The 27,782-nt window shown below is 40.9% G+C and overlaps 1 protein-coding gene across 7 annotated transcripts in view; it reads right to left on the bottom strand.

Annotated features, from left to right (window-relative positions):
* SCAI (suppressor of cancer cell invasion) overlaps positions 1-27,782 on the bottom strand; it is a 193,076-nt gene that overhangs the window by 32,235 nt on the left and 133,059 nt on the right. For all 7 annotated transcript variants that reach the window (XR_010123426.1, XR_010123425.1, XR_008504460.2 and 4 more), the window contains 5 exons: positions 25,477-25,578; positions 25,116-25,217; positions 23,955-24,033; positions 21,834-21,933; positions 16,849-16,930 (listed from right to left, as the gene is read on the bottom strand). Coding sequence is in view for 3 of the 7 variants with exons in the window: in XM_054500083.2 (XP_054356058.1) it covers positions 16,849-16,930; positions 21,834-21,933; positions 23,955-24,033; positions 25,116-25,217; positions 25,477-25,578 (465 nt within the window). In the remaining 4 variants the exon portion in view is untranslated. The remainder of the gene's footprint in view (positions 1-16,848; positions 16,931-21,833; positions 21,934-23,954; positions 24,034-25,115; positions 25,218-25,476; positions 25,579-27,782) is intronic.

Consider the following 27,782-nt stretch of genomic DNA (forward strand, 5'->3'; position numbering starts at 1 on the left):
AAGAAAGTTGGCTCCACACTTCATACCACACACTAGGACAAATTCCAAATATATCAAAGATGTAAATGTAAAAAATTAAACAATAAAAGTGGTGAAAGAAAACATAATGTTTTTTTGACCTAGACTCTCCTGTTATGATTAACTATGATTGATAAACCTAGTTACATAAAAATCAAAAGCTTATGAATGGTAAAATATAGCATAAACAAAATCAAAAGTCAAATAATGAACTGAAGAAAATATCTGGAACTCACATTATAAAGGATTAATCTCATAATATTGAAAGAGCCTCTCAGCCAGGCGTGTTGGCTCACGCCTGTAATCCCAGCACTTTGGGAGGCAGAGGTGGCCAGATCACCTGAGGTCAGGAGTGGAGACCAGCCTGGCCAACATAATGAAACCCCGTTTCCACTAAAAATACAAAAATTAGCTGGGTGTGGTAGCGCATGCCTGTAATTCCAGCTACTCGGGAAGCTGAGGCAGGAGAGTCACTTGAACCCGGGAAGCGGAGGCTACAGGGAGCCAAGATCGCACCACTGCACTCCAGCCTGGGTGACAGAGCGAGACTCCATCTCAAAATTCCATTTTTAACCTATCAGTTTAGCAAAATTTCTAAAAGTCTGAGAATATACACTGTTGGCAAGAATGTGGGGAAATATATGTAGGTAATAGGAGTATAAATTGATATAAACACTTTAGAAGACAATTTAACTTGGCAGCATCTATTACACTCAAATGCATATTAACACAGAAATTCCCAAACTAGAAATTTTCCCTGTAGATACACTATGCAACCAATAAAATAACGTAAGTATTAAATTATTCCTTGAAGCCTTGTTAGTGATAGTGAAGGAATGGAAATAACACAACCAAATGACCAGCAATACAGGATTGGTACAATAAATTATGCTACAATAATACAATGGAATAATAAACAGCTATAAAAAAGAATGAAGAAGTTCTTTATGAACAGGTATGAAGGGTTACCATACTTTTTTTCTTTTTTTTTTGAAACAGTTTCACTCTGTCGCCCAGGCTGGAGTGCAACCTCCACCTCTTGGCTCACTGCAACCTCCGCTGCCCAGGTTCAAGTGATTCTTGTGCCTCAGCCTCCTGAGTAGCTGGGATTACAGGAGAATGCCACTGTGCCTGGCTAATTTTTGTGTTTTTAGTAGAGACGGGGTTTCGCCATGTTGACCAGGCTGGTTTTGAACTCCTGACCTCAAGTGATCTGCCTGCCTCAGCCTCCCAAAGTGCTGGGATTACAAGTGTGAGCCACTGTGCCCAGCCTCAATACTTCTTATTCAATGAAAAAAGATACGGTGCAATGTGGTATAAGACGTTACTACTATTTATATAACTAAGAAAACTAAAGACTATTTCTTGGCTGGGCATGGTGTCTCATGCCTGTAATCCCAGCGCTTTGAGAGGCCAAGGGCAGGCAGATCACTTGAGGTCAGGAATTCGAGACCAACCTGGCCAACATGGTGAAAGCTCATCTCTACTAAAAATACAAAAATTAGCTGGGAGTGGTGGCGTGTGCTTGTAATCCCAGCTACTAGGGAGGCTGAGGCAGGAGAATTGCTAGAACCCAGGAGGCGGAGGTTGCAGTGAGCCAAGATCATGTCACTGTACCCTAGCCTGGGCAACAGAGTAAGACTCCATCTCAAAAAAAAAGACTATTTGTTTTAGTTTGTATATCCATTTACTACTTTTTTTCTAAAAGGATAAGAAACAGGTAACAGTGATTATCTATAGGGAGAGATAGGAATTTAGTGCATTGGGACTAGGTGGGAGGAAGAGATTTCACAATATGCCTTCTTGAAATTTTTGATTCTGTGACTTTGTGAATGTAATACCCGTATGAAAAATATTAAGCAAACAAGCCAGGCACGGTGGCTCACGCCTGTAATCCCAGCACTTTGGGAGGCCGAGGCAGACGGATCACGAGGTCAGGTGATCAAGACCATTCTGGCTAACACGGTGAAACCCCGTCTCTACTAAAAATACAAAAAAATTAGCCGGGCGTGGTGGCGGGTGCCTGTAGTCCCAGCTACTTGGGAGGCTGAGGCAGAAGAATGGCATGAACCTGGGAGGTGGAGGTTGCAGTGAGCTGATATTGGGCCACTGCACTCCAGCCTGGGTGATAAAGACTCCGTCTCAAAACAAAACAAACAAACAAAAAATTAAGCAAGTAATTCAGATAAATTAGAAATATCTTCTAATCCAAACAAAGGGAGTAAATTGAATGATTCTTTTGATAAGGCAGATTGAGGCATTTTCTGCACTACAGATCCCTAAAGACGGCTTTAGGGATCTTAGCCATGTCGCTTTTCCTCTTAGATAGTGCTAAAATGGACATTGCTATTATTTATTTCTAAAGGTCTCCTTTTTCTTTGCACTCCTTGCTAACCAACTTCTCTCCTGACTTTTTTTTTTTTTTTTTTTTTTCCCCAATAATACTATGCAGAGAAGAGTTAGCATAGCAAGCCAGACTGCCATCCTTCGAAAGTTTTGCTTATTGGGTTGGCCCCTGGCTGGCTTCTGGGAACTTAGTTTTGGTGAAAATTCCTACCATTAGCAGAACTGATAAAGAGTGGCTTGCTGTCCCTAGAATGTGCAAACAAGATGGTTTATACTGAACATCTGCTTTCCTTCTGGGAGTGTAGCATTTTGTTAAGAGCCAGGCAGAGAGTGCCCACAAGATCAGTTCCCAATAAAAACCCTGGTTACTGAGTTCCTAATGAGCTTCGCTGGTAGATAATATTTAATCCATGTTGTCACAGCTTGTTGGTTGGGTAATTAAGTGTATCCTGTGTGATTCTGCTGGAAGAGGGCCCCTGGAAGTTTGTACTTGGTTTTCTCCAAACTCACCCCACTTATCTTTCTCTTTTGCTGATTTTGCTCTGTATCCTTTTACTGTACTAAATCTTAGCAGTGAGTATGACTATATGCTGAGTCCTGTGAATCTTCCTAGGAAATCACTGAACCTGGGAATCATCTTGGAGACCTCTGACACAAATACATGAATACCTTCTATCAGATTATAATTAAATTTTAGGCCTGAGAAATAGTTTCCTTAAGGTGCTTTACATGTGGCTTCACTCTGTTCTGATCTATTCATTAATTAATTTTATAGTTTAACTTCCATAGGATAATCTTATAATCTTTATTTGCAAGTTTTTGCAGAATATCTCATAACTGCCCACATAGATGAAGTGTACGATTCAAAGCTATTAAGTTTAAGAAAAATTATAGCAAATACATACAAATGAATAAATTTTAACCAGACATGGCTCATATATAAAGTTGCTATTGAATTTTGTATGTTTGTCCTATATCTAACCACTTTGATGAATTTATATTCATATTAGTAGCTTTTCTGTGATTCCTCTTGATTTTCTAAATATAAAATCATACCATCTGCAACTAGTGGTTTTCATCTCATTCTTTCCAATATTTACTGTTTTGTGTCCTCTTTTACTAATCCGAACAACTTTTGTTATTGTTTTATTTGGGGAATGTTATGAATTTCTAGTTGGGACAAAAGTAATACTGTATCATGATAGTAACAGGCATTCTCTTTTTCTTGCTTATTTTAATTGAACATACTTTTAGTGTTTCTCTAAGTACAACGTCGGCTATTTAATAAAGAAGCTCTTCATCATAGGTTCAGTGCTTTAGTTAAGAACAGGTGATGAGTGTTATTAGATTTTACTAAATGACTGTTATGAAAGCATGTGATTGTCTTATTTATCCTATCAACATAGTTTATAGTATGAAATTTTTTTTTTTTAGTCAAGGTCTTGCTCTATAACCCAGGCAGGAGTACAGTGGTGTGATCATAGCTCACTGCAGTCTTTATCTTCTGAACTCAAGCAATCCTCCTGCCCCAGCCACCTAAGTAGCTAGCACTGCACAGATATGGCACCACGCTCAGCTAGTTTTTTATTTTATAGATGGGGTCTTGCTATATTGCTCAGGCTAGTCTTGAACTCTTGGCCTCTAGCAATCCTCGTGCCTTATGCTCCCAAAGTGCTGGGATTACAGACATGAGACACTGCACCTGGCCTGATTTTCCTATACCTAATCTTCATGCATGATTCAGATAAACTCTTTTGATAGATGATTCTATTAATAAGCCTATTGGCTAGTATTTTATTTAAATTCTTCTATTCTATATTGATAAACTACTTTGGGGTAAAGTTTTCTTTCATGTGTGCTAATTTGGTCTGGAAACAGTATCATTATCATAATAATTCCTATCATTTACTGAGTGCTATTTTCCAGAAACTATGCTAGGCTTCATAGATCTTAATCTGCAATCACAACAATCCTGTGAGATCAGCATTCACAACTTATTTGAGAAGGAAAAAGCAGTTCAGAAAAGATCAAAGACATGATCAAAGCCATACAAGTATTTTGTGGCCTAACTGCTACAGAATGAATTGGATAGTTCTGACCTTTTTCATTGCCCTAAATTGTATATCTGACTCTAAAGGTTTCAAAGTATTACTGGGCCGGGCACAGTGGCTCACGCCTGCAATCGCAGCATTTTGGGAGGCCGAGGGGTGTGGTTCATCTGAGGTCAGGAGTTCGAGACCAGCCTGGCCAACATGGTGAAACCCCATCTCTACTAAAAATAAAAAATAAAAAAATTAGCCGGCCATGGTGACATCCACCTGTAATCCCAGTTATTTGGGAGGCTGAGGCAGGAGACTCACTTGAACCCAGGAGGCAGAGGTTGCAGTGAGCTGAGATCACATCACTGCATCCCAGCCTGGGCAACAGAGTGAGACTCTGTCTCAAAAAAAAAGAAAAAAAAAAAAATTATTGGTAAACCCAGAAGGGCTAGAAGCCTTTCTTGTGGGGAAAAGGAAATAATTTTGATAACTTTCCTATATTTCTAGCCAGTGATGGGGCTTTTCAGATTTCTTTCATATAGCCATTCAATCTTTTGCCTAGAAAATTATTTCTTTAACTGAGGTTTAAAATGTATTCACTAGCTGGGCATGGCGGCTCATAATCCCAGCACTTTGGAAGACCAAGGTGGGAGAATCGCTTACAGCAGGGAGCTCAAGATCAGCCTGGACAACATAGCAAGACCCTATCTCTACACAAAATTTAAAAATTATCCAGGTGTGGTGGCATGTTTCTGTAGTCCTAGTACTCGGGAGGCTGACGTAGGAGGATCTCTTGAGCCCAGGAGTATGAGGTTGCAGTGAGCTATGACTGTACCACTGCACTCCATGCACTCCAGCCTGGGTGACAGAATGAAAACCTGTCTCTTAAAAAAAAAAAAAAAAAAAAGCATTCACTTAAAACAGTATATAATGTTTTTTTTAAAGATCTCTTCTTCTCTTCTTCAACAAATACTCATGGACCTAAGGACTAGACACTGCTACAGGTGCTACTAGAGATACAACAGTAAACAAAACAGAAAAAACTCTATCTTCTGGTGCTGACGTTTATGTAAGTATTTTTTTATTTTTAGTTTTATTTTTGGAGATGATGTCTCGCTCTGTTGCCAAGGCTGGAGTGCAGTGGCGATCTCAGCTCACTGCAACCTCCACCTCCCGGGTTCAAGCAACTCTCCCTGCTTCAGCCTCCCTACTAGCTGGGATTACAGGCATGTGCCACCACACTCGGCTAATTTTTGTATTTTTAGTAGAGACAGGGTTTCACCACATTGGCAAGGCTGGTCTCGAACTCCTGACCTCAGGCAATCCACCCGCCTCAGCCTCCCAAAGTGCTGGGATTACAGGCGTGAGCCACCATGCCCGGCCTAGAGCTGAGTTGGATGGGGGATGGAGAAATGGTAGATTGTGACCCACAGTAAACTAACCAACTAAATAAATAAGTTATATAATATCACAGAAGGTGACAAGTGCTACACATGGAAGCATAGCACATAGTTAATAGCACAGGTTTTACAGTCCATTGTTTTACATTCCAACTTGGCCACCCACTATCTGTGTGATCTTGGGCAAATTACTTAACCTTTATCTGTGCCTTGGTTTTCTTATCAGTAAAATGGGAACAATAAAAGCAACACACTGTGTTGTGCAGGAATTAAATGTATACACATAAAGTGCTTAGAACAGTGCATATTGCTAGTCACTATGGAGAAGTTAACTGTTATGATTATTAAGAAAAATAAACAAAGGTGGATAAGGAGTACTGCGGAGGCATACAATTTTAAGTAGGACAATTAGGGAAGACCTTATAAAAGGCTTTATTTGCTCAAACACCTAAAGAATAATGTAGGTATCTTTGGAAGAGCATTCAAGGCAGAGGGAAAAGAATGTAAAGATCTAGGGCAGATGACTGCCTGATATGTTTCAGGAACAGCAAGGGGGTCAGTGTGGCTGAAGAGAACTGAGCAATCAGGGGCCAGGGAAGAGAGAAGATCAGAGATGTTTTTGGAAGACTGGGGAGGGAGGGGTATATGTAAGCAGAAAAAATAAAGCCTTTCTTCTGAGTGAGATGACAGGCCATTGGTGATTTTGAGTAGAAAGGTGGCATATCTGTCTTATAGGCACACTTTTGGGAGAGCGAGGAAGGAGGAAGACTTATTAGAAGGCTACTGCAGTAATTCAGGTGAATGATGATGGTGGTATGAGCCAGGATGAGGCAGAGGAGGTAATAGGATCTTGGATATACATATTAGTTTGAGTCAACAGGATTTCCTAAAATGGATGTTGGATGTGAGGGGAGGAGGAGTCAAGTATGAAATCAAGGATTATGGCCGGGGCAACTATAATAGTATAGTAGCCATGAACTAAAATGGGGAAAGCTGTATATGGAAGAGCCTAGGAATTCCGTCTTGGGCATGTTCAGTTTGCAAACTCTACCAACTAAATTATAACTAAAGATATGGAGTAGGTAGATAATATTCAAGTTGAGTTTGAGAGAGAGGTCTGGCTTGGAGGTTGTCAACGCAGAAACAGCAAAGCCATAAAATCAGCTAAGAACATCAGGAAGTCAGCTGTAGGTGGAAAAGAACAAGGACTGAACTCAAGGGCACTTCACTGATAAAAGGGCAGAGAGATACAGAAAAATCTGTAGAGAAGACTGAAAGGATATGCAGATTCCAGAACTCTTGCCCTGAATCAATCTAGCAACTTGAATTTGGGTTTTGAAGATCTCATCTGGAAAAGGGGACAAATGTCACAGCTCAGCATCTGTCCAAGATGGGAATCTAATAGAAAACTCGCCCTGCATTAAACTGGAATCCTCAGGGCTACAGCCTTTAAACTGGAATCCTAAAAGGCTACACCCTTTAACCTGGAATCCTAAAGGGCTATACTGTCAGTATAAGGATTAACCAAAACCAAACCTGACACTTCCTCTCCCTTCCATGATCACTCCACATGGGACTGCAAAAAATTTTTTCTTGATGCTGAGCAGAAAACAAAAGAAAACAAAAATTAGTTCCTGAGGGCTGTCAGTGTAAGTCAGCCCTCCTGCATATTTGCAGCCCAAATTTCTATCAACTAGGTGATCCTAAACTGGTAGTGCCTCTGGGTGTCTGGCATAAGCAAATGCAGACCCTCTCTGAATAAAGGTGTCCTCATCCTAGGGCTCTATGAACTTCATACAAGTAATTTTTAAGAATAAGAAGAAGAAACATAGTCAAAAATAATCAAGCATACAGGGGCACAGAAACAGCAAAGGATGTCTCAAACAGCAAAATCAGATTTCATATAGAAAATCTGATTTCAGCTGGGCACGGTGGCTCACAACTGTAATCCCAGAACTTTGGGAGGCAGAGGCGGGCAGAGAGGCGGGCAGATCACCTGAGGTTGGGAGTTTGAGGCCACCCTGACCAACATGGAGAAACCCCGTCTCTACTAAAAATACAAAATTAGCCAGGCGTGGTGGCACATGCCTGTAATCCTAGCTACTTGGGAGGCTGAGGAGAATTGCTTGAACTGGGGAGGCGGAGGTTGCGGTGAGGTGAGATCGCACCATTGCACTCCAGCCTGGGCAACAAGAGTGAAATTCCGTCTCAATAAAAAAAAAAAAATTCCAATTTCATATATGATTATGGAAAATATCACACAGACAACAAATAGTAAGTATGCTTATTAAGTCTGAAGAAATAAGAAATAAACTTGAAAATAAGAAACTATAAAAAGGGCAATGGAGTGGCCGGGCACAGTGGCTCATGCCTGTAATCCCAGTACTTTGGGAGGCCAAGGCAGGCAGATCACGACGTCAGGAGATAGAGACCATCCTGGCTAAACATGGCGAAACCCCATCTCTACTAAAAATACAAAAAATTAGCTGGGTGTGGTGGCGGGCACCTGTAGTCCCAGCTACTTGGGAGGTTGAAGCAGGAGAATCGCTTGAACCCGGGAGGCGGAGGTTGCAGTGAGCCGAGATCGCGCCACTGCACTCCAGCCTGGGCAACAGATCGAGACTCTGTCTCAAAAATAAAATAAAATAAAATAAAATAAAATAGAAAAGGGCAATGGAATACTTAAAAAAGAATGACATATAATTTATCGACATGAAAAATACCATAATCAACAAAAAACTCAATAGATGGGTTTGACAGCAAGTTACACACAGCTGAAGAGAAAATTTTTGAACTAAGAGCTAGATCAGAAGAAACTATACAAATCTCAACCAAAGAAACAAAATGATGGAAAATACAGACAGAAGAGAGGTTAAGAAATGTGGAGGACACAGTGTGAATGTCTAATACACATATTTAATCGGAGCTCCATAAGGTGAGGAGAGAGAAGCTTAGATACCATCAATATGTGAAGAGAAAATGAGAATTTCCCAGCAGTAACAAAAAACTGCAACCTACCACCTCAAGAAGTCCAACAAATCCCAATAGATTTAAGCCAAACCTAGATATATCACCATATAACTGCAGGACAGCAAAAACAAAAAGGTCTTTCAAAGCAGCAAGAGAGAAATGGAATGAGAGTGAGGCTGACTGGCAGAAGAGCTCTTACATAACTGAACCCTGTTGTGAATGCCTTAAGAAACTGATTGCTGTAGACATCAGTCAAATACTTTAGGATGAGGCTGTTTAGATAAATACTCCTGTTTTGACAAATCTGTAAGTCATTTTCACAGGCAGGGATCCAGCTAGCTCTGTCATAAATACTTAAATGTGCAAAAGGATTTTCTTCTTCTGGGGAAAAAAGAAAAAGAAGTATTACCCAAAATGACTGAGGGCCTTTTTTTTTGTGATCTGCCCGCCTGGGCCTCCCAAAGTGCTGGGATTACAAGTGTAAGCCACCGCACCTGGATGGCTTTTTTTTTTTTATTATTTTAAACTCCTACTAAATACTACATCACCACAGACAAGGCCAATCAACTTGCTTAGTTTACCCCTACTGGCAATCTAAGAGCCAAAATATGGGCCATACTTGTTACACAAATCTTGGTATTTCAATCACAGTATTCCTCTAACATGAGGCTCAGACAAGCCTGAAAAGCTACTCTTTCCCTATGTGGGAAAGAGCATGGGCACTGCAATGAGAAAGACTGGTGTTGGAAATATTAGACAAGATCCTGAACCTCAGTGGCAGTTTCCTCAAGTACAAAATAAGGACAATAGCTCCCTCATTTCATCATTCAACATGCACTGATTAAGACTCTTCTGGCCGGGCGTGGTGGCTCACACCTGTAATCCCAACACTTTGGGAGGCCGAGCTGAGTGGATCACTTGAGGTCGGGAATTTGAGACCAGCCTGGCCAACATGGGGAAACCCTGTCTCTACTAAAAAATACAAAAATTAGCCGGGTGTGGTGGCACACACCTGTAGTCCCAGCTACTTGGGAGGCTAAGGCAGGAGAATCGCTTGAACCTGGGAGGCAGAGGTTGTAGTGAGCCAAGATCATGCCACTGCACTCCAGCCTGGGTAACAGAGCGAGACTTCTTCTCAAAAAACAACAAACAAACACTCTTTTAAGTGTGAGGCACTGGGTAAGGATATATGTATCTATAAACACACACAAACACACCTACACACATGCACACACATACACACACGCTTCAGGGAAAACATGGCATGCTGGTCACTAGACCTTTATATTCCAGGTGGAATAGGTGCATCTTCTCTGATATACATGACCAGGCCATGAAGGAAGACCTAAAGATACTGTCATTAGGGATTACCCAACTATAAGGTCCACCTCAGTTGGAACCAGTCCCAGAGCTCAGTTGGAATCACCCCTCAGAGCTTCTGATCAGTTTGCTAGGCTCCAGTCTTAAGTATGAGCAAACAAGCAGGGATTATGATACTCTCAGGAAAGTCTCTAATGAGAAAGACAGAGGCAAAAACAAGCAGAAACAAATGAACAATGAGGAAGCAGATACGAGGCAGGGAGAAATTTTAAATGATCACTGATATTCTCAAAGGAAAGTGATATATTTCAATCATGATTAAAAAAACTCAAAATAATTATATATATATGTGCATATGTACGTATGTTATTACATAAACACACATGCATCTATTTCTATATATATGAAAGGAAAATAGACAAATGAAAAATCTCAATAAAAGGCTTAGAAGATAAAGATGAGGGGATTTCCTAAAGAAAAAATGTATTAAAGAGCAAAGGACAGACAAACAAATAAGAGACAACTAGACCAGAATGTCCAATAACGAAAAAAGTTCTTAAAAGACAGAACAGGAAAAAAGAAAATGCAGAGAGAAAATGAATGGACTAACTCTAGAAAATGAGCAGTTTCCAGACTGAAATAATTCACCAAGTACATGTCAAGCACCATAGTTAAAAATAAATCCAGACCAGCCAGGCACAGAGGCTCACGCCTGTAATCCCAGAACTTTGGGAGGCTGAGGCGGGTGGATCATGATGTCAGGAGTTCGAGACCAGCCTGGCCAAGATGGTGAAACCCCATCTCTACTAAAAAATACAAAATTAGCCGGGTGTGGTAGCGCATGCCTGTAATCCCAGCTACTCGGGAGGCTGAGGCAGGAGAATCTCCTGAACCTGGGTGGTGGATGTTGCAGAGAGCCAAGATCGTGCCACTGCACTCCAGCCTGGCTGACAAGAGCAAAACTCCATCTTAAAAAAAAAAAAAAGTAAACTCAAACCAGGAAACGATATTGAGAAATTGAAAAATCACTAAGAAGAAAGAGAAGATTCTATACATTTCCAGACACTGAAAATGTGTTGCATAAAAAAGAAAACAGAATTAGAATGCTTCATGCTTCTTAAGAAATATTGGGCTCGGCGCCGTGGCTCAGGCTGAGCGTGGTGGCTCACGCCTGTAACCCTAGCACTTTGGGAGGCCCAGGCAGGCGTTCAAGACCAACCTGGCCAACATGGTGAAACCCCATCTCTACTAAAAATACAAAAAATTAGCCGGGTGTGGTGGTGTGTGCCTGTAATCCCAGCTACTCAGGAGGTTGAGAGAGGAGAATCACTTGAACCTGGGAGGCGGAGGTTGCAGTGAGCCCATATCACATCACTGCACTCCAACCTGGGTGACAAGAGTGAGACTGCATCTCAAAAAAATAAAAATAAAAAAGTCCAGGCACGATGGCTCATGCCTGTAATTCCAGCACTTTGGGAGGCCAAGGTGGGTAAATCATCTGAGGTCAGGAGTTCGAGACCAGCCCGACCAACATGGAGAAACCCCGTTTCTACTAAAAATACAAAATTGGCCAGGTATGGTGGCATGTGCCTGTAATCCGAGCTACTCAAGAGGCTAAGGCAGGAGAATGGCCTGAACTTGGGGAGTAGAGGTTGCAGTGAGCTGAGATTATATCACTGCACTCCAGCCTGGGTGACAGAGTGAGACTGCATCTCACAAAAAAAAAAGGCCAGGCACGATGGCTCACGCCTGTAATCCCAGCACTTTGGGAGGCCAAGGTGGGTGAATCATCTGAGGTCAGGAGTTTGAGACCAGCCTGACCAACATGGAGAAACCCTGTTTCTACTAAAAATACAAAATTAGCCCGGTGTGGTGGCGTGTGCCTGTAATCCGAGCTACTCAGGAGGCTAAGGCAGGAGAACGGCCGGAACTTGAGGAGCAGAGGTTACAGTGAGCTGTTTGCACTCCAGCCTGGGCAACAAGAGTGAAACTCCGTCTCAAAAAAAGAAAAAAAAAGAAATACTGGAAGCTAGGCTGGGAGCGGTGGTTCACGCCTGTAATTCTAGCACTCTGGGAGGCCGAGGTAGGCAGATCACCTCAAGCCAGGAGTTCAAGACCAGTCTGGGTAACACGGTGAAACCCCGTCTCTACTAAAAACACAAAAATCAGCCAGGTGTGGTGGCACGTGCTTGTAATCCCAGCTACTTGAAAGGCTGAGGCAGGAGAATCGCTTGAACCCAGGAGGCGGAGGTTGCAGTGAGCTGAATCGCACCATTGCACTCCAGCCTGGGTGACACAGCGAGCCTCCCTCTAAAACAAAACAAAACAAAAAAAATTATCTATCAAAATTATCTATGGTGTGGATAAAATGATGGAAAGGGCAGAAATGTGAGTTGGGGACAGAAAGAGGAAAGAGAACTAAATTCCTCTTTCATAGTGGGAAATTAATACATAACGCCTAAAACTGAAGAATCAAGAATTATCAATGCCAGTATATTATTTAGAAAAATAGTGGTTAGGGGAGAGAAGGAAGGAAAAAAGAAAAAAGAAAAATGGTGGTTAAAAAACAAAATAGCCAAAAACTATTTGAAGAGTGGCCTCTGGGAAGAGGCAAATAGGGGTTGCAACAAAAAGTGGGAGACTGCTGTTTTTAGTAGCAAATCTGGAGGGATTTTTGAGTGAGTAGTTCTCACCAGGACAGCACAATACAGCTAGTCTTAAATACTGTAGCTGAGACCCACCCCAGGTGAAGTGATCAGAATCACAGGAGGTGGGTGGGACCCAGCTACAAGTGGTTCGAAAAGGGCTCTGAAAGTTTCTGATGCACAGAAATAGTTGAGAAATACAACTTTAAACTATATGCATGAGTTACTTCATAAACATTAACAAGTGGCCAGGCGCAGTGGCTCATGCCTGCAATCCCAGAAGTTTGGAAGGCCGACGTAGGTGGATCACCTGAGGTTGGGAGTTCGAGACCAGCATGATCAACATGGGGAAATCCCATCTCTACCAAAAATACAAAATTAGCCAGGCATGGTGGCACATGCCTGTAATCCCAGCTACTCGGGAGGCTGAGGCAGGAGAATGGCTTGAACCCAGGAGGCGGAGGTTGCAGTGAGCCAAGATCATGCCACTGCACTCCAGCCTGGGTGACAAAGCAAAACTCCGTCTCAAAAAAAAAAAAAAAAAAAAAAAAAATTAACGAGTAATATTTAAATGAAGAAATGTACATGAAACTGTTTAAACGAAGAAATATTTACAAAACACTTATATACTCATAAAACATCCATACCTATATAAAACATATATAGCAAAGAAAATACTCCAGAAATAATACATCAGTTACCCAGTTCTCTTTTTTCATTAAAAACTTGCAGGCCGGACATGGTGGCTCATGCCTGTAATCCCAGCACTTCGGGAGGCCGAGGTGGGCGGATCACGAGGTCAGGAGTTCAAGACCAGCCTGACCAACATGGTGAAACCTCGTCTCTACTAAAAATACAAAAATTAGCCGGGTGTGGTGGCATGTGCCTGTACTCCCAGCTACTTGGGAGGCTGAGGCAGGAGAATCGCTTGAACCCAGGAGGCGGAGGTTTCAGTGAGCCAAGATTGTGCCACAGCACTCCAGCCTGGGCAACAGAGCAAGACTCTGTCTCAAAAACAAAAAACAAAAACAAAACAAACAAAAAAACTTGCAAAGTGGTAGCTTAAGACTTTACAATGCTTAATTTCATTTCATCTAATTAATTTATTAGAGATACGGTGTTGCTCTCTCACTCAGGCTGGAATGCAGTGGCATGATCACAGCTCATGCATCCTTAAACTCCTGGGCTCAAGACATCCTCCTGCCTCAGCTTCCTGAAGTAGCTGGGACTACAGGCTTACAAAAACATGCCTGACTAATTTTTAAATTTTTAAAATAGATTTGGGGTCTTGCTATCTTGCCCAGCTTTGTCTCAAACTGCTGGTTCAAGTGATCCTCTTGCCTTGGCCTCCCAAAGTGCTGGGATTACAGGTGTGAGACACTGCACCCAGCCTACAAATGCTTTTGTGGGAAAAATAAATATGAGACACCTTTATATGCTACCAAAGAGAACTACATGCTTAAATTAAATGTAGTAAGTAATATTAATTTCTAAAAAGACTAAAATTGGTCTGTGTCATGATCTGATTTGCCTACTGCATATGGGGTTCTCTTTTCATTTCTTTTTTTGAGACAGAATCTCACTCTGTCACCCAGGCTGGAGTGCAATGGCGCGATCTTGGCTCACTGAAACCTCCATCTCCAGGGTTCAAGCGATTCTCCTGCCTCAGCCTCCCAAGTAGCTGGGACTACAGGCGCACACCACCCCTCCCAGCTAATTTTTTAATTTCCAGTAGAGATGGGATTTCACCGTGTTGGCCAGGCTGGTTTTGAACTCCTGACCCCAAGTGATCTGCCCGCTTCAGCCTCCCAAAGTGCTGGGATTACAGGCATGAGCCACTGCACGCCTGGCCTCCCTTTTCATTTCTGAAGATTGGTATGTTCTGGACCATTTATTTCTTTAGAGGAGTGACAGTGCCTGTGCCATCAAAAGCAAACAACAACAACAAAAAACTTGCTATTATTCCACAGCTGTTCTGTGCATCACAATATTAAAATCTAAAATTAAGCCATGATGCATTAATTGAGCAAATAAATTTCCAATTATACACAATGGTGTCTTTAAAAGTCGGCATCCAACATTCATCCTAAATCTAAATAGTCCTCTGGAAATAGCAGGCACATACAATAAATGGTACTCCTGAGAAGTGGTATCCAATAATGCCCAATTAAATTGGGAGAAACTAATGGATTGCTAAAGTACTCTCAATGATGCTAGATATGTTAAACAATACACTGGACCCAGTGCAAAAACACATTCTGTCACATCACCAAACTGCTGCAACAGATTCATTTTCATTGACAAAGACAGAGTACTTCTTTTGAATTCTGTGAAGACACAAAATGCCTGGACCCCTCTGGCTTTATAAGTTTAATCGGGATAGCCAATAAACCTTTTCATTCAGCAGCCTCTCACACTCTTCCATTTCCCACAAAAACAAAACAAATATACAATTTAAGAAAGTACACTGCTGGCTGGGCATGGTGGAACACGCCCGTAATCCCAACACTTTGGGAGGCCAAGGCAGGTGGATCATCTGTGGTCAGGAGTTCGAGAACAGCCTGAGCAACATGGAGAAACCCCATCTCTACTAAAAATACTAAAAATTAGCCGGGCATAGTGGCACATGCCTGTAATCCCAACTACTCGGGAGGCTGAGGCAGGAGAATCGCTTGAACCTGGGAGGCGGAGGTTGCAGTGAGCTGAGATCATGCCATTGCACTCCAACCTGGGAAACAAGAGCGAAACTCTGTCTCAAAAAAGAAAAGAAAAGAAAGTACACTTCTAACTTTCCTAAAAATCAGAAGTTGTAATTCTAAACAAAATGAGTAGGAGGAAAAATGCTGAAAAATGTACAGTGCATTGGAAGCTCTTGGAATAAAGAGTTTAAGTAAAACTAAGCATGAAAACTAAATGGAAAATGTATACTTGGGGTCAGCTCTCTTGGCTACCAGACATTTTCATTGGTCTCCTGACAGAAACCTATCAAGTTTGCTTCCCCCTCTAACTGCAGTATGAACACCCACAACAGAAACAGTTTGAAGTGGCAGATCTGTGCACCCAGAATATTTTGAACACATTTTTCACTAATGAAACATTTTGACCAGATACAAAAGACTCTAAAGACTGTGCTTTCATTTTCCTGTAAATTACTATAGTTTGAATTATACTATCCACCTTTAAAGTGTTTCACTGCTGGCATTATTTGTTTGTTTGTTTTTTTTTTTTGAGACGGAGTTTTGCTCTTGTTGCCCAGGCTGGAGAGCAATGGTACGATTTCAGCTCACCACAACCTCCACCTCCCAGGTTCAAGTGAGTCTCCTGCCTCAGCCTCCCAAGTAGCTGGGATTACAAGCATGCACCACCACGCCTGGCTAATTTTATATTTTTAGTAGAGATGGGGGTTTCTCCACGTTGGTTAGGCTGGTCTCGAACTCCTGACCTCAGGTAATCTGCCCGCCTCGGCCTCCCAAAGTGTTGAGATTACAGGCGTGAGCCACTGCACCCAGCTGACCACTGGCATTCTTTATAAAATCACTGAAAATCATCACTTCAATAGTGAAATATAAAACGAAGGATGTTCAAGTTAGATCCCTGTCACTTATTTCAGCATTCAGGGCCACCTTTTTTTTGTGATTGTCACAAATTTTCAAAAACTCAAGTGCATGTAAAACAGTATGTTAATATTCAAAGACTAAAACTATCGGCTAGAAGTTTTACTTAAACTACAGCAGCTCAGCATGAGAAGGGGAAACGTTTGAACACTAGAGAAATTCACCCTTATACCTCTACCTCTATAAAATAAAATTATTCTGGGTTATATAACAAAAATAAACCTCCCACCAGAGATCTTGGAAATCTTGAATTTTTTTTTCCTGCAGGAGGATTTATTATTTTCCACTGAGTGTCCATTCATGCGTTTTCTTCTTGTTTCTATTCATAGCACCCGATCCTGACTAGCATGCACAACCTCAAAAGAAAAGAAACACTAAATACAAACTGTGTAAAATTAAATAAAATAAAGCAAAATAAAAAGGCACACATTAAGAGTGGGTACCCTTGGGTTGGTGCCACAATGTCTACCTGTGCAATAGCTCTCATGGAACTCACCTTGTACGCAACACTATTAGACGAATCCACAATGATGAACAGGGGCTTCCTGGTGAAAGGATAGAGATCCCCGGGATGAAGGCTGGGAAAACAACAACAATGAAGAACTGTTAAACTGTGTCAGCCACATCTCAGAAATCTTATTCTTCAGTTTGGTCTGCTCATATCTCCTTTGCATCATAGCACTGACAGAAAAACAAAGACTAGCTAAGCAAAGGGGAAAAAAAAGCCTGTATTTACTAGGATAGCCAAGATAGTTTTATTTGGAAAAAAAAAAAGTTCAGAGACAATTCTTATTCAAGAATATCTAAGCTAAAGTGAAGTCTGTGTATTTAACGATGACTAAACACACAGCATGAAAACCTCAGAAGCTGGCACACAAGTACCTGTTTCATATTTAAAAGCTCCTTGTAAGAACATCTGGAAACAAGATGTAATAACAAAACCAGATTTGTATTTCAATGAGTCTTCAAAATTTCTATTTTAAAGATTTTTAATATTTCAAGCTACATCTTAATACTGCAGGTAGTAAGTAGGAAAATCTTTTTACTATCACTATTTTTTTTTTTTTTAAAGACACCGTCTTGCTCTGTGCCCCAGGCTGGAGTACAGTGGTGTGGTGCAATCACAGCTCACTGCAACCTCCATGTCCCGGGCTCAGGTGATCCTCCCACCTCAGCCTCCTTGAGTAGCTGGGACTGCAGGCATGTACCAACACAACCAGCTAACTTTTCTATTTTTAGTAGAGATGGGGTTTCTCCACGTTGCCCAGGCTGGTCTCGAACTCCTGAGCTCAAGCAATCTGCCCACCTCAGCTTCCCAAAGTGCTAGGATTATGGGCATGAGTCACTGTGCCCAGCTACTTTTTACCACATGTTTCCTCTGAACATTTGCATCAAGGGCTTGTTAAACATGCGGGGGCTTGTTAAACATGCAGTTTGACTGGCCCACAGAAGAGCTACTAAACCCAAAGGCTGAAGTCCAGTAACATGCATGTGAGAGCCAATGCGTAAGGTCAGAATCTTGGTGTGCATGCTGTCTTTCCGATGACTGAGTACACGATGTGCACATGTGGATAGATACTAATGTAAATGTAAATTTATAAATGTTTCACTGAGCAATATCATTAAACTTCATTATATTTCAAATAAAAGTTTTTCTTTCTTTTATTGACAAATAAAAATTGTATATATTCAAGGTATACAATGTGATGACTTGTTAATGCATACATGTATAGCGATTACCATGATCAAATTAATCAACACCTCCATTCCCACAGTTACCCTTTGTGTGTGTGGGCGGCGGGGAGTTGGGGGCCCCAGGGGTGGTGGGCAGAGAGGACACATAAGCTTTACTCTTTCACAAAATTTCGAGTAAACAACAGTTTTTGTTATTGTTGTTGTTGTTGTTTGAGATGGGGTCTCACTTTGTCACCAAGGCTGGAGTACAGTGGCAAGATCATAGCTAACTGCAGCCTCGATCCCCCAGGCTCAAGTGATACTCCTGCCTCAGTCTCCCAAGTAGCTGGGACCATGGGCGTGCACCTCAACGCCTGGCTCATTTTTTAAATTTTTAGTAGAGACAAGATCCTCTTATGTTGCCAAGGCTGGTCTTGAACTCCTGAACTCAAGCAATCTTCCCATCTCAGTCTCCCAAAGTGCTGAGATTACGGGAATGAGCCACCATGCTCGGTCCAACAATACAGTATTTTTATTCATTTATTTTTTATTTATTTATTTTGAGATGGAGTCTCGCTCTGTCACACAGACCGGAGTGCAGCGGTATGATCTCGGCTCACTGCAACCTCCGCCTCCCAGGTTCAGGCAATTCTCCTGCCTCAGCCTCCCAAGTAGCTGGGATTACAGGCACATGCCACCACATCCGGCTAATTTTTTGTATTTTTAGTAGAGATGGGATTTCACCATGTTGCCAGGCTGGTTTCAAACACCTGACCTCAAGTGATCCGCCCGCTTCGGCCTCCCAAAGTACTGAGATTACAGGCCTGAGCCACTGCACCCAGCCAATATAGTATTTTTAATTATCACTACCATGCTGTACTTTAAATGATATTTATCTTACAACTGAGAGGTTGCACCCTTTAACCAACATCTCCCTATTTTCCCCAATCCTCAGCTCCTCACAACTACCGTTGCACTCTGCTTCTGAGTGCAACTTTTTCAGATTCCACATATAAGTGATCATGCCATACAGGTTCAGTATTTCTAATCTGAAAATCCAAAACGAAAAATGCTCCAAAATCCAAAAGGTTTTCAGAGCCAACATGATGCCACAAGTAGAAAATTCCACACCTGACCTCACATGATGGATCATAGTCATGGAGGTACACAACACATAGTTTATCCAGGATCTCAAAGGGAAAAATAAAATTACTTTCAGGCAATGTGTATGAGGTGTATATGAAACATAAGTCAATTTCATGGGTCCCATCCCTAAGGTACCTTACTATCTATATACAAATATTCCAAAATCTGGAAAAATCCAAAACCCGAAACACTTCTGGTCCCACACATTTCAGATAAGGGATATTCCAATACGTATTAGAAACAAAGTTTTAGACCAGTCCAGTTTTCTTTATAACCAGATTGCTCTCACCTAGAAAAATTCTAGAGCCAATGAGCCAATAATAGCCCAAGCAATGAAGTTGCTATGCTTAGAAAAAGAATGAACTCCAGGCACAGTGGCTCACGCCTGTAATCCCAGCACTTTGGGAGGCCAAAGCAGGCATATCACTTGAGGTCAGGATTTCGAGACCAGCCTGGCCAACACGGTGAAACCCCATGTCTACTAAAAATACAAAAATTAGCTGGGTGTGGTGATGCATGACTGTAATCCTAGCTACTTGGGAGGCTGAGGCAGGAGAATCGCTTGAACTCGGAAGGCAGATGTTGCAGTGAGCCAAGATAGTGCCACTGCATTCCAGCCTGGGTGGCAGAGTAAAACTGTCTCAAAAAAAAAAAAAAAAGAAAGAAAAGAAAAAGAACTTTTCTAGACGAAATTCTATTTGCTTTTGTATTTTTTGCATTTAAAAAAATTTTTTTAAAGTTTTTGTAGAGACAGAGTCTCACTATGTTGCCCAGGATGGTCTCAAACTCCTGGGTTCAGGTGATCCTCCTACCTCAGCCTCCTAAAATGTTGGGATTACAGGCATGAGCCACTGCTCTTGGGCTGAAGTTCTATTTGTAATCATGTAACAACATTCATTTGTGCTATATTAAACCAACAAAACCTTGTATTAAAAAATTCAGGCCCAGAGCGGTGGCTCATGCCTGTAATTCCAGCACTTTGGGAGGCCAAGGCTAAGGTCAGGAGTTTAAGACCAGACTGGTCAACATGGCGAAACTCCATCTCTGTGAAAAATAAAAAAATTAGCCAGGCATGGTGGTGGCCACCTGTAATCCCAGCTACATGGGAGGCTGAGGTAGGAGAATCACTTGAGCCTGGGAGATGGAGGCTGCAGTGAGCCAAGATCGTGCCACTGCACTCTAGCCTGGTCATCAGAGCAAGATTCCATCTCAAATAAAAAACCTCAATACTAGAGGTTGGGAAGGGTAGGGAAATGGAGGTATAGGGAAGAGATTTGTTAAAAAATAAAAAATTACAGCTAGATAGAAGGAATATGTTCTAGTGTTCTATACCACTGTAGCATGACTATAGTTAATAACATGTTATATACTTTTTATTTTCTCTTTTTTGTTTTTTTGACATGGAGTCTCGCTCTGTCACCCAGACTGGAGCACAATCTCGGTTCACTGCAACCTTGACCTAATGGGTTCAAGTGATTCTCCTGCCTCAGCCTCCTGAGTAGGTAGGACCACAGGTGCAAGCCACCACACCCGGTTAATTTTTGTATTTTGGTAGAGACAGGGTTTCATGTTGGCCAAGCTGGTCTCAAACTCCTGACCTCAAGTGATCCACCCATCTCGGCCTCCCAAAGTGTTGGGATTACAGGTGTGAGCCACTGCTATCAGCCTATATTATAGTTTTAAATAGCTAGAAAAAATATATTAAATGTTCCCAACACAAAGAATGGATGTTTGAGATGATGAGTATGCTAATTACTCTGATCTGATCACGATACATTATAAATATAGAAACATCATTATGTACCCCAGGAATATTTACAATGATTATTTTTCAATTAAAAAAATAAAATAAAATAAAATGTGCCCGGGCACGGTGGCTCACACCTGTAATCCCTACACTTTGGGAGGCCGAGGCAGGTGGATCACAAGGTCAGGAGTTCAAGACCAGCCTGAACAACATGGTGAAACCCCATCCCTACTAAAAATACAAAAACTAGCCAGGCATGGTGGCTGGTGCCTGTAATCCCAGCTACGCAGGAGGCTGAGGCAGGAAAATCGCTTGAACCTGGGAGGCAGAGGTTGCAGTGAGCCAAGATCATGCCACTGCACTCCAGCCTGGGTGACAGAGCAAGACTCCATCTCAAAAAAAAATGTTTGGGCTGAACACAGTGGCTCACATCTTGCAATCCTAGCACTTTGGGAAGCTGAGGTGGGAGGATCACTTAAGGCCAGGAAATCAAGACTGACCCGAGTGACAGAGCAAGACTCCATCTCAAGAAAAAAATTTGTTTAAAAGTTCGTATTGATGTTACATGTATCATGTCCTGACATATTATTTATTTATGTATATATTTACTGTCTCCAACTAGAATGCAATTTTGTTCACTGACATATCCCTAGTGACTAAACAGTGTGTAACATAAAATAGATACTCAATAAAATATTTATTCAATGAATATCAACCAAAAGTTCTAATTTCCTAGGATAGACAGAGCCTGAATTATTGCTGGAATCCAAATAAGTGTTTCTGGTCTGTCCCTAAATCTTAGTCTAAGGGAATCATTCTAGTACTAGAAAAAACTCCCCATTTTACTTAATATTTTTTCTATTTATAGACAGAGGTATAATTTTTATAATAAGAGGAGACACCAGAATACATACCAGTGCATTTCCTTGTGGGACTGATTTCGTTTGTGGATGGCATCTCCATTAATAATATCCCGATTACTATTAGTAAGTACACCTCCAAAATCATAAGGACCTATAAAAACAAAGGGAAGAATCCTAGACTTCAGTTGAAGACTATCACTGACCTGATGTTCAAATACAAAGGTACTGTGTGAATCTCTCATTGATTCAAGCGAAGATAATTACACATTTAAATTATTTTAAAATTTAAAATTTTAATTTAATGGAGTATTTAAATGACTTCAGTATGTTGTCACTTTCAACATTTTAAAAAACACTTAATTATTCAGCAGTTCTTCAAACAGAATATAATGAGAAACAAAACAAGACTCTATGGCATCATTATTCTAAGTAATAAAAGGAATGGAGATCTGGGATGTTCAAAATGACCTTTACATTTCAAGCAAACTTAAAATCTCAGGTTTAACAATATTATTTTCAAAGGAAGTTGGTCAGACATGGTTGCTCATGCCTGTAATCCCCGCACTTTGGGAGGCTGAGGCAGGAGGATTGCATGAGGCCAGGAGTTCCAGACCAGCCTGGGCAATATAGTGAGACCTGTCTCTACAAAAAATTTTTAAAAATTAGCCAAGCATGGTGGTAGGTGCCTGTATTCCCAGCTACTCTGGAGGCTGAGGCAGGAGGATCACTTGAGCCAGGGAGTTTGAGGCTGCAGTGAGCTATGATGACACCACTGCACTCCAGTCTGGATGACAGAGTGAGACCCTGTCTCAGAAAAAAAAAAAAGAAGTTACAGAATAAAATAATCTTTTTTTTTTTTTAAAGAATGAAATCTTAATCTCATAAGTAAATATAATTTTAAATGAGCCACTAACTGTAAAACTTAGAAAAATATTTGAATAGAATTTGAAAATTCTCATTCACAAAAACTTCACCTTTAAGAATGTATTGCCAGGTTTCAGCGTGCAAATATCCATTATTATCACTATTGTATCAAGCACTTTAGTTCTGGTTCTGAAGTTAGCCTTTTCCCACTAAATTCATATGAATTAGCTAAACTCTTGTCCAAATGGAACAGCAACTGTGGGATGTTCAGATAATCTCTCTCAAAGGACCTATCAAAGTACGATTACCTATCATACTTTGAAAAAAGTAAAGAAGTCAGTATGTTAAGTGGAGACCCAGAAAACTTGATTTAACAGTATATGAGACATAAAGATAATTATAAATAAAAGTACTAACATTATTACAAAAAACTAGTTTAAGATTTTACATTACTTTTAATGTTGTATTATATTTCATTTCTTAAAAAAATCACTGCAATGAAAAGGCTAAAGAGACTTGTTTTCATTTTAACATTTTAAGAGAATCTGTAGGTCATGCAAGGAAGATGGCAAGGACATGCATTTTATAAAGGAATGCAAATTTCAACAAACAAATGAAGAGGAAAATGTTAAGGATGTTAAGAATTTTTTTTTTTTTTTTTTTTTGCCCAGGCAAATATTTAATTATCTTATTTACATCCAAGTTACTTATCTATTCTGACCAATTTCTGGACTCATATGTTCTGGACAGTTTTACGTTTTTATTCTGAAACAGCATCCCGATATTCTACAGATTGAATCCATACAACAAAATAAAGGACAGAAAACAAAATCATGACAAGGGCTTGAACTTTCACAGTTACGAAAGTACACTGATTTCTACAAAGACTTTCAGCCATCATGTAGCCATTGACCAGATTCCCCAATGCACTGAAAGCTCAGAAAAATTCAATGATGTGAAATAGATCATTAGGCTTGGTTATTCCATCATCCTTTTCAACTTTGAAACGTCAAACTCCTTATGTATATCTAAATGTATTTACATATTATGCTTTTGATAAATTTGATAGTGAAGCATGCATTTAATATATGAATTTTCTGATGATTTATGGGCTTTGACATATAACATTTCAGAAAATAAGACAGACTGGGGTATCTACAAAATTACCAATCAACAAATAGACCAGGTTTCAAATTTGGAAGTCTGTCTAGAAAGCCTGAGACGGTCTGTGGGCTATGGGCCATTGTCTTGTAGAAAATAAAGAGAATTCAAGCCCTGCTCACAACAGGGAGCATTCCTTTATTGTACCTTCACTATCAGAACGACCTGTGGGGAAAACGCCAGTGGCCGACAGGTAAATCAGAAGCACACTATTGGCAGGCAGCTCCTGAAATGAAAGAAAATCACATACACAAAACAACAAACAAGGATAAACAACATGGTTTTATATAAAGTTCATGACATTTTAAAGTTGTGGAATAAATAAGAATGCACTCTTGTCTTTTCCAACAGAAGAAACGCTCTTCTTGGTTCTGACTTTAAAACTATATACACAGCAGAGATTCATTATTAATCTATAACTATTGTCAAAAGTTGCAAAGACATTCTCTGCTTCAAAAACCCCATCATTTAGAGAATATTCTCCGAAAACTTGAACGGAGAAGTAAAGATCCTGACTATATGGCTACAGGACAAAGTCCCTTCTGTGGCTTTCTCTACGTAGACTTTCGGAAGAATTCTCCTATTTCTCATAGTTCTTTCAGATGATCTAAATGTTTCACAGAGCTCCTTGAGTATATAAGAAGCCTAGGCACTCTGCTGTTGTTTTTTAGTTCTGTCTTTTTTTCTTTTTTTTTGAGACAGAGTTTCACTCTTGTTGCCCAGGCTGGAGTGCAATGGCGCGATCTCAGCTCATCGCAGCTTCCGCCTCCCGAGTTCAAGTAATTCTCCTGTCTCAGCCTCCCAAGTAGCTGGGATTACAGGCATGTGCCACCACACCCGCTAATTTTGTATTTTTTCAGTAGAGATGGGGTTTCTCCATGTTGGTCAAGCTGTTCTTGAACTCCCGACCTCAGGTGATCCACCCGGCTTGGCCTCCCAAAGTGCTGGGATTACAGGAGTGAGCCACCACGCCCAGCCAGTTCTGCATTGTTACACCTAAAATCGTTGAGTAATAAAAAACTGGAGGAAGGAGAACCACTACTATCATTAATTAATGATGGAAATAATCACAACATCATAAGCAATTTTCATTCCCAAACAGCTATTTCACAGCTTACCAGGAGTAAAAAAAAAAAAAAAAAAAGAAAACAAAACAAAAATATCTATTATCAGGATCATTATTCTAAAGGCAGTTTTTCATTTTTATATTTTACCTAAACTCTCAAGTATTTTTTCAAAAGAGTGACTCTTAGATTCTAGTTAGGGCACACTTTCACCGCATAGTAAAAAGTACTGGATCACACATACCTTAAAAGATGCTGCTAAGAAGGTATATAGTTGGCTGAAGGTTGGTTTGTAGAGCAGATACTTGTGGGGGTTTTCTCGTCTAGTAGGCTTGTCAGCTGATTCCTATATTTACACACAGAAAACATTATACATAAAAGCTGCATTTGACAAATGAATTATCAATATCTATTTTCACTAGCCCTTATCAAGGAAGTCTTATTTTCACACTCAGTCTTACTGTGATTATGCTTATCTATTTCTCCATGTCTCATCAAGTGAATTCTTTATTCAAGGTTGTAGTATCTGTTGAATAATCAGCGTTCCAACAGGAGAGAAGCAGCCAGAGGGTTACCAAACTTGCAAATGTAAAAGAGGAAATTACCTGCATTCCTGGTTTATTCATCTGGGAAGCTAAATTCATTGGCTCCCTTTCCAGAGCTTGTAACATCCGGAACATGTCAACAGTTAGTTCACTGAACTTAACCTGCAAGAAACAAAAAAAACAAAACACAATCTAGCCTTAATGCAACACACAGACTTTAAAGACTTTTATCACGTTACTAGCTGTGACTTTCACATGTACTTCAGGGCTTTGGGTACCTTTTTCTCTAATATTTCATTACAGAAATTTTTAAGCGATGGAAAGACTGGAAGAATTCTACAGTGACATCCATATGTTAATCATCTAGATCCTATAATAAGCATTTTTTATATTTGCTTTATCACATACCTCTCCAGCCATACACGTCTACTGATCAATAAACTTCCTCAGGTTTTGTTTTTTTAAGTAGTTACAGAAACACAGGGGGCCAGGCATGGTGACTCACGCCTGTAATCCCAGCACTTTGGGAGGCCGAGGCAGGTGGATCACCTGAGGTCAGGAGTTCAAGACCAGCCTGGCCAACATGGTGAAACCCTATCTCTACTAAAAATACAAAAATTAGCCGGGTGTGGTGGTGGATGCCTGTAATCCCAGCCACACGGTAGGCTGAGGCAGAAGAATTGCTTGAACCCGGGAGGTGGAGGTTGCAGTGAGCCAAAATCGCGCCATTGTATTCCAGCCTGGGCGACAGAGCAAGACTCTGTCTCAAAAAAAATAAAGCAGCAGCAGCACAGAGACTATATTAGGTTTTACAAACATGTTAACCTCCACAGACTGGTGGATGAATTCACACGTGTAGGTAGTGTGCTACGCGAGGGGCAAGTTTTTCACTAACACCACAAGGATCTCCAGCCCAAATTCTCTTTTTTTTTTTTTTTTTTTTTGAGACAGAGTCTTGCTCTGTTGCCCAGGCTGGAGTACAGTGGCACAATCTCAGCTCACTGCAACATCTGCCTCCCATGTTCAAGCGATTCTCCTGCCTCAGCCTCTGGAGTAGCTGGGATTACAGGCGTGTGCCACAACGCCTGGCTAATTTTTGTATTTTTAGTAGAGACAGGGTTTCACCATGTTGGCCAGGCTGGTCTCGAACTCCTGACCTCAAGTCATCTGCCCACCTCAGCCTCCCAAAGTGCTGGGAATACAGGCATAAGCCACAACTCCTGACTTTTCAGCCCAAATTCTATACACAGAAGTTTGATAGTAATCCTTGCTACATGAGAAAAAAGAGCTAACTTTTGATGAATTAGCTATGCTGAAATACAACTGTGATCCATATATATATATATATATATATATATATTTTTTTTTTTTTTTTTTTTTTTTTTGAGATGGAGTTTCATTCTTGTCACCCAGGCTGGAGTGCAATGGCATGATCTCGGCTCACCGCAACCTCCTCCTCCCGGGTTCAAATGATTCTCCTGCCTCAGCCTCCAGAGTAGCTGAGATTATGGGCATGTGCCACCACACCAGGCTAATTTTGTATTTTTAGTAGAGATGGGGTTTCTCCATGTTGGTCAGGCTGGTCTTGAACTCTCGACCTCAGATGATCCTCCTGCCTCATCCTCCCAAAGGGCTGGGATCACAGGCATGAGCTACCCCACCCAGCCTATGATCCATATTTTATAGTAATTTCTTCCATACATTTTGGCACTACACAATATTTAAGACTGTATCCTTTTCCAATTTCAGTAATACTTATATAGAACTTCAGGAACACACATGATAATAAAACAGATGAGAATTTTTTAAAGTACATGTTTCTATCAAATAAAAAAGAGGAATTATTAAGATGAGAATAAGTTTATGAAGATTACTAACTACACTTTCAAACATTTAACTCATTTAATATACGTGTGTGTGTGTGTGTGTGTGTATGTATATGAGTTTCGCTCTGTCACTCAGGCTGGAGTGCAATGGCACAATCTCGGCTCACTGCAACCTCCGCCTCCCAGGTCAAGTGATTCTCTTGCCTCAGCATCCTAAGTAGCTGGGATTACAGGCATGTGCCACCATGCCCGGCTAATTTTGTATTTTTAGTAGAGACAGGGTTTCATCATCTTGGTCAGGCTGGTCTCGAACTCCTGACCTCAGATGACCCACCAGCCTCAGCCTCCCAAAGTGCTGGGATTACAGGCATGAGCCACTGCGCCCAGCCAAGAGATGGGGATTAAAGAAGGGGAAGAGGTTTAAGGAGATAAGTGGGCACTAATGCCTTGTTTTCCTATAGTAAGGGTAGCATGGGGCTCCTGGCTAGGAACTGGTTGGCTGGTTGGAAGATGGCCCCTCCCACACATACACCTATGCCC

Source organism: Pongo pygmaeus, chromosome 13 (assembly GCF_028885625.2).
Source record: "Pongo pygmaeus isolate AG05252 chromosome 13, NHGRI_mPonPyg2-v2.0_pri, whole genome shotgun sequence".
NCBI lineage: Eukaryota > Metazoa > Chordata > Mammalia > Primates > Hominidae > Pongo > Pongo pygmaeus.